Source organism: Sinocyclocheilus anshuiensis, unplaced genomic scaffold (assembly GCF_001515605.1).
Source record: "Sinocyclocheilus anshuiensis isolate Anshui unplaced genomic scaffold, SAMN03320099.WGS_v1.1 scaffold602, whole genome shotgun sequence".
NCBI lineage: Eukaryota > Metazoa > Chordata > Actinopteri > Cypriniformes > Cyprinidae > Sinocyclocheilus > Sinocyclocheilus anshuiensis.
The window spans coordinates 417,952-425,868 of record NW_015547658.1 but is presented as its reverse complement, the minus strand read 5'-3'; the positions used below and the strand labels follow the sequence as shown (position 1 = coordinate 425,868).

The window sequence follows — 7,917 nt, the reverse complement described above, 5'->3', positions numbered from 1 at the left end:
CTGTGACTTGACTTGCCTCATGAAGATCAGCTGTGACTTGACTTGCCTCATGACGATCAGCTGTGACTAGACTTGACTCAGGAAGATCAGCTGTGACTTGACTTGATTCACGAAGATCAACTGTGACTTGACTAGACTCATGAAGATCAACTGTGACTTGACTTGATTCAGGAAGATCAGCTGTGATATAACGGGGCGCTGTTGTGTCCGCCATTTTGCGAGCGGATGCGGTGTCGCGTTCATCCGCGACACCCACAGTATATGATGAACCAACAGTCAACAAAGCATAATCCATAAACTGAACGAGTGACGAACGCGGACCCTCTCGAATGAGCTTTGACTTTACTGGCTGATTAATGCCCTCGCAGAAAAAGTCTATCAGGACACAGTCTGGCAGATCAGAGAAATAAGATAGATCTAAATACTCTTGTACATAGTCCTCGAGCGTTCGCGTGCCCTGCTCGAGGGCTAATAATAGTCTTGCCATATCCATACCTGGCCAATGTCCGTGTGAAAAGCTGCTGGATCCTTGTAGTACGGAGTAACCAGAACATGAGACGTGCGGATCCATGTGCAAAGCTTTTATTAAAAGACGTGGTCACAAACACAGGCAGGGTCGAAACACCAGCGAACAGGTATGGTACGGGCAAAACACAAGAGCAGTCCAGTAAACAGGCGTGGGTCGATCAATGGTGAACAATATCCAACAGGGCTAGGCAAAGAGAGATAATGCAGGTACATAGCAATAATCCAGGCAGGGGCAAACAGAGTCCGAAACAGCAAGACAAAAATGGTAATCTGAAAACACAGGCAAGAATCTGAACACAGGAAAACACGCAAGGCGAGACTATGACTAAACTAGCAAAACTGGAACTGGCTCCGTAAAGTGCTATCACTTTAATAAACAGTACTGTCTGGAGAGTAATAAACGCAGACAATACTTGGCGACTTGAGTAGGATCTGGGTAGATGTTATATAGTGTGTGTAATAGCTTTCAGGTGAGCATGTGATTGGTTACAGCTGTGTGCAATCAGTGCAATGGATGATGGGAAATGTAGTCCAGGGTATAGTGTAACAGTATGCAGTGTGAGAGTCCATGTAGTGAGCGGGTGACCTCTGGTGGTGAGTGAACAGAAGTTCATAGACCGGATTCGTGACATGAATAGAGCATATATACAATGTAATCAGCTATTGCCTGATGCAGTAAACACTGCTTTTCAATATAACTTCAAGACTACCATATCAACCAATATAATATAAACAAAAAGTAGGCTACTACGTGCACCTTTAAATACAGTTTTAAAAAATACATATACATATACTGGTCACAAAACACTATACAAAACTTCTCTGATCAGACATATTCTTCCACTGACCAAGCTATTGTGTCCACAGGGGGAGAAGGGAAAGAAGGGCAAAAAGGGGCCTAAGGGGGAGAAAGGAGAACAGGGTGCCCCTGGATTAGATGCACCCTGCCCACTGGTATGTCCCAGCTGAGAGCTGGAAAACTGAAGAAAGTGGAGCCTTAAGAGAAGAGTAGTCTCGTGGTCAAAATGGCAACCCACCTCATCCTTGATATCTGAAATATCTGCATTGTTTTTCTAAAAACCATTCATTTAAAACTGGAGCCTACTCGAAAAATTACTGGAATTCCTAAATCTAGCTAACCAAGCCTGATGCTTTCTAGGACAAAAGCCGGGACAAATTGGTCTACAAGTACATAAGTTAAAACACTGGTCATATCAAGAAACGGTGGTTTGCTAAGAAACCACTGGACCACTCTTCTCTGCCCTGTGCCGTGCTCTCTCGTCTGGAGGCCGGAAGGGCGCCTGCAGCCTCTATCCTAGTAACACTCCCAGTTCCATTTCTATGACACAGGGTTTCCGGGGCTTTAAGGGTGAAAAGGGCGAGCCAGGTCAGCCTGGCCTGGATGGGCTGGATGCCCCGTGCCAATTGGTACAGTATCCTCTTTTCCTACCTCTCCGTGCATGCTGCCAGCTTTGCGCCCACATTGCTGAGCAACTCTCATGCATGCTTCTGGTGAAAAAGCTTTAATTTAACCTCCATGCATGACATAAATAGTGGAGCAGAGCTTAATGTAGGGTATCCCATTGCCTTTTAACACATGTACTGCATGTACTGTCTGCTTTCTATTGGTAAAGTCACAAGGCATTTTAACATAAGTTTCCCATCTGTATCTTAGCATCAATAGTAGTCATTTATTCCCTTATAGTTTAATACACCCTTTTGCATGCAATATATACTATCCACTTAGTTGTGCATCCTGTGGCCACTTAAAACTGCATTAACTGCTCACTAGCACCTATATCAGCATTTTAGTGATTTTCTCACCTTCTGGAATAGCATTTAATCTTATTCTAGTTTTCCTAAGTGAAAAAAATAAATACTTTCTGCTTATTGAATAGTATTTGCTCTCCTAAGATGAAATAACCAGTACTAATTAACCTTGGATCCCTTAAATAATCCATCTTGTGTCAAACCACTCCCGAGACGTTACTTAGTGCAGTGTCAGCATGAGTCGCTCTTCCCCAGCCTTTAACCCTCTTCTGTTCCCTCTCATATATCTGTTCCAATTGGGCACTCAATCCTATGGAAGAGAAGAAATTGAGTCTTCAAGCCATATCCTGAATCACCATGTTTAAAGACTTCAGTTAACTATACATTTGACTGTGTCATTTTGCATATATGAATGAACGTTTGTTATTAAGCTAGAGCATTAGGGCATGTATGTTTTAAAGTATATATGCAATATAAAAGTCCTACTTCATTTTAGTAAAATTGTGAATGATAATTTGCTTGAATATTTAAGCTTGAGTTTTTCTTGTGCTTTTTACAATGTTTACGAGTTTGTAGTGTGTCCAATTGTTAATTACTGTATTTTTGAATCAGCTAACATGCTTCTCATTACCATGTCTGGTTTGTTTCAACATAAATTAATCTATTAAAACTTTTTGTTTCTTTGTTTTTTATTATTGTATAATATTGTCTTTGCGTGCACCTTTGGCACCATCACAGTCTCACAATTACATTAGTTACATCATAGCACATCATTATGGTTAGCCACTTTGGGGTTTCAGCATGGTTAAACAATACCTCGAAAGCCTTGTTAACTTTCAAATATTGATATATAAATATAATATTTATATATTATTAATATATAATATTCCCTGTTTCTTTTTTCTCCACTATAGGGACCAGATGGACTCCCAATGCCTGGATGTTGGCAGAAGGTAAGTTTAAGAAGATCCTCAAAAATCCTATAGATATTCTTTAAAGTGTGATTACATGTTAGGTATCAATTCCACAGCTTTGTCAACAACATTAAAAGTTTTATTCATATATGCAGTGGTGGCCAAAATTATTAGAACACCTGACAGATCTGAAAATATTGACCTTTTTTGCCTCCAAAACATGATTTCATTTCATAATGTTCATGAAACATGCAGATGTTTGCTCTGAGCACAACAAATATCAGGTGAAGTGAGTCATACTGTTTTTATCCACTTTTAACTTTAATATTTGGTATGTCCACCTTTTGCAGCAATTACAGGAGCACATCTCTCTGGCATAGTGTCAATATATTTCCTGAGAACTTCAACACTAATGTTATCCCATGCCTTCTGCATCTCAAGCCAAAGGCTTTCCTTTGAATGTACAATAGATCTGTCCACTTTATTGTCCAACTCGTCACAAATGTGCTCGATGGGGTTGAGGTCCAGACTTTGAGGGGGCCAGTCTGTCATTTTTAATGTTCCAGCAGATTCCTTCCATCGCAGGTAGTTCCGGCAATAGTAGAAGAATGTAGGGTCATTGTCCTCATGGAAAATAAATCCTGGCCCAATAAGATGACTCCCAAATGGTACTCCGTGCCTCACCAGAATGTTGTGGTATACTTTCTTATCCATGATTCCATCAATTTTCACTAAGTCACCTGTTCCTGAGACTGAAATGACACCCCACACCATAATACTACCCCCTCTGTGTTTAATTGTTGACAAGAGAAATTCATTTTTATATCTGTTCCCCTCCCCCCGTCGAACATACACCCTTCGCTTGTTGCCAAACTGTTCAAACTTGGACTCATCAGTCCACAGCACTTTTTTCTACCTCTCCCCTTCCTGTTCTGGTGTGAATTGGCATCAAAGCAGTCTAAAGTGTACTTTACAGTGCTTGGACTGCATCTCACGTCCTTGGATATGCAGTGGTAACTCCAGCCAGCATCAAAAAGGGCCTTTATTCGAACCTGTGGCTCACTCGTTAGCTCCTTCTTCACCTTAGCCATGTTCAAAGATAAACATGTGCTTCAAGACTACTTCTAGAGGCTTTGAATTTATACCAGTTGGTGGTGTGGCCTCAGTGACAAAACCCTGATGTTACCAATCACTTAATGAGCAGGATAGGCCTTGTACATTCAAAAGAATCACACAGCTGTGTCCTAAGAATCTTGCATCACCATTTAACCATGATCACACCTAACAATGACTACACAAGTAATTTGGCTTCTTCTGTGAAGGAACATGATTGTGTGACACTGACAGTGAAATAGGCCTAGCTTGTTTTTTTTGTAAGGAAAATGAGCTAAATATCCTTATAATGGCTCTATTCTATGGTTTATAGAGCATAATGATGACTTTGTAGATATTTTATTTGTTTTATGGGTTATTATAATTGCTACTTCAACAAAAACAACTGAAACCTTTTAAATATGCCATGTGTTCTATTAATTTGGGCCACCACTGTAAGCAATTGAGTGGTATTAGAGTGGAATAGCTCACATCCTTTGGCCTTTGAAACTCTCCCTTTTTATATTAAAACATACGTGTCTTTGTGTTTTCTTTGCAGTGATCGGTCTAACACAAAACGCATGGAGTTTGTAAATAAGGCTTCACTTTTTTTGTAAATACTTTTTTTTTAATTCCGGGAAAAGAACGTCATGAAGCTTTCACGTAGCTGTTCCTGTCATTTCAGTGTGTGCTCATGGCAACGTGTGTTACATTCACATCAGCACTGTGGAATTTAAAGTCTTGACCAGTAAGAGACTATTCACAAGGGCGTGTTTGCCCTGATTTGCATGGCCCAGAATGAGAGTGGATACCAAAACAGACTAACGGGGTTAACTGAAAAGAAGAAGGAGGAGGCGACTGAGGGATCGGCTTTGGGTCTTGAACAAGATCTTTGTGTGTTTAGTGTGTTCACACCAATCCATACTATCAGCTTAAAAGACTAAAGACTCCATCCACATACCCCGGAACAAGCATGTACATATCACTTTGTAGTGTGGTCAAAGTATATGGCTTCTGCAAATCACTAACAACCTGTCAGTCTTTGTCGATTCAAAACAAAAATGTGTTACTCTAAAAGGGGTTAATGTTTCTTTTTTTTTCACTTTGTGAAGGGTGTCACGCCTTGGCTGGTGGCTTGAGAAAGTAAGAATTGTGATTGATTGCTGGATTTCTTTATTGCAAAGAGGTCAGTGTGGCAACTGGCCCTCCTGCGCCTCGGTGTTGCTGTTGTGTAACTCTCACCTTGTAATAAGAGTGACAACTTAAAGACTCAAATTATGGAAATAGCAGGACACAAGATGCATCCACCATCTGTGGCCGCTCGAGAGTAAGCAGGCAACTGAAACTCAGAAATCTTTATTATTGGATGGTGTACGTGATGCATGGAAAGTTGCTACATTCATCCCTCCATCTGCAAACCTTTTTTTGTTCACTCTTTAGTGGGGTTCTTTTTGTAGCAGTGAGCTACACAGTCTGATCTACAGCAGGATGCCATCTTTTTCATTATGACTTTTTGCTTAATTTTTTTTATTTGCTCATTTTGTGTATTATAGCCTTTGTGCCTAAAGTCATTTGTTATTCATTCTTTTGTTGGAAATAGTTACTTCTTCTCTATGCTATGAGTTGTAAATATGACATTTTAGTGCATTCTTTTGCAGCTATATTAAGGTTAAAATGCTGTTTATGTATTGTTGGAGCTGAAAGTTTTACATTCTTAAAGACTTTCGTAGGGTGTCAAAGGAAAATCTGACAAATGGGACATACTGTGTTTTTTTGTGGTATTGCTATTCTGAGTAACCATAACAACAGCATTCTAAAGCAATCAATATTAATAGCATCAAATACAGTGTTAATGTACAGTACAAGGCGCAAACATACAGCAGTCATCGAGAGCCTTAATCCTAAATCAGCAGTGATTATCATCAGCCCACACTGCTACATTCCAGAGTGCAAAATTGCATAATTTTGTTAATTTATTTTTTACAGCTTTAAAACCATTTTGACCATTACTTTGAACTTTCGTAACAGGCTTCAGACACAGTAGATACATTAAAACATATACAGTATGATCACAGCACTGCTGGTGTTATAATGTGTTTTCTGGCTGGAGGTGGCAGGATTATGGTCCTGATTTTCTCAACCTCTAATGGGCATTTAAGATCATAAGAACAATGCAGACATAGTTATACTGAAAGTAGTTTTGTATGTACTGAATTTAATAGGTATTCATAAGGATGGGTAAGTGATTTCTTTCTTAGTGGTTTCTTTTCTTTTTACCCTTACCTGCTACTTTATATATATAGCAACATGTTTTATTCTTAAAATAAGTTAAGTTAACAAACTGGTTTATTAACAGGCATTCCTCATAATATGAAAGTGGAAAGACCTTTCTCCATAAGGTGTTGTACTTCATGCTCAGACATATGATTATGTGATGATTATAGTAGGGTTTTTTTTTTAAACATAAGTTTCCCAACTGTATTTTAGTTGTATCTTAACTTAACTGTATCTTGTATTTTTTGTTTTGTTTTTGTTTTTGCACCAACAGTTCATTAAATATATCACTAAACATCAATTTAGTGAAATATTGACTGGAAATTTGAAGGAGATCTTTCTCTCCATCTCTTTTTTTCATTAAATGTAGATTAATATGTCTATAGAGGAATATGGGTGTGCAGTTTTTTTTTTTTTTTTGTATTGATGTAATGTGCACCGAGTACACAAATTAATCTTGATATCTGTTACTCAGCCATTTTGTAATTTGTAAGAATCCCTTTTATGGTGGCACTGGGGATATACTTGTTTTAACAGTACAGAATACCGTTACAAACAAACAGTAATGGCTAAGCTAGTTTTTTTTTATATTTGTTTTTAAACTGATAAGTGTCACTGTTAATGTGCATGCATATGTCACATCATTTCCTTTCCTTCCTTTTAAAGCCATTTGTAGGCATTTTCATAAATATTTAATGTGTGTCCATTTATTGTTACTACTACACAAAATGTCACAAAACCGTTCTTTACAAGAGGTTTGGCTTGTTTGTATAGAAGACATGGGAGATACATTTGTCTTTCAGCTTTTGTTAATTTGTTTATCTTTAGTGCAGTTTTGAATGAAACATTTCCTTGTTTTGTTTTCATTTTCTTTGCCAAAATGTGTTTATTGCAAAAAAAAAATCCATTGCTTTATTTTCTCAATCCTTGTCATTTATGTCAATTTATAATTTTGGTGTCTATAAATGTGTGTTTATACAGTATTTCAACTGTTTATTTGATTTACCTTGTACATAATTTGGTAGCCCACGATTATCAAATTATTAGCTAATGTCATTTTAGCCTAAATAATTTTTGTTGCTCAATTCTTCACTTTCTTAATTTCTTTCATTTTCATTTTATTGTTGTTGTAGTTTTGCCTTGTTAACGACTAGGAATTTAAATTTGTTCATTGTTGTAATGGCTCTAGACACTTCGTTTTAAACCCATGCTGTGTGATATTCTGTTGGAGCCAAATAAATTCTGTTTCTCCATGTGTCTTTATTAATCTACATTCACGGTGCAGCGAACAGTCCACTCTTGCAATAGTAACTGAAATGACATTGACGTTATCTTAAAG

General features: G+C 38.0%; 1 protein-coding gene across 1 annotated transcript in view; it reads left to right on the top strand.

Moving 5' to 3' along the window:
• Positions 1–4,922, top strand: part of LOC107702211 (collagen alpha-1(XXV) chain-like) — a 46,842-nt gene extending 41,920 nt beyond the window's left edge. The window contains exons 8-10 of the mRNA XM_016504455.1: positions 1,879–1,956; positions 3,213–3,251; positions 4,864–4,922. Coding sequence (XP_016359941.1) covers positions 1,879–1,956; positions 3,213–3,251; positions 4,864–4,866 — 120 coding nt within the window. The 3' untranslated portion in view covers positions 4,867–4,922. The remainder of the gene's footprint in view (positions 1–1,878; positions 1,957–3,212; positions 3,252–4,863) is intronic.
• The last annotated feature ends 2,995 nt before the right edge of the window (positions 4,923–7,917 follow it).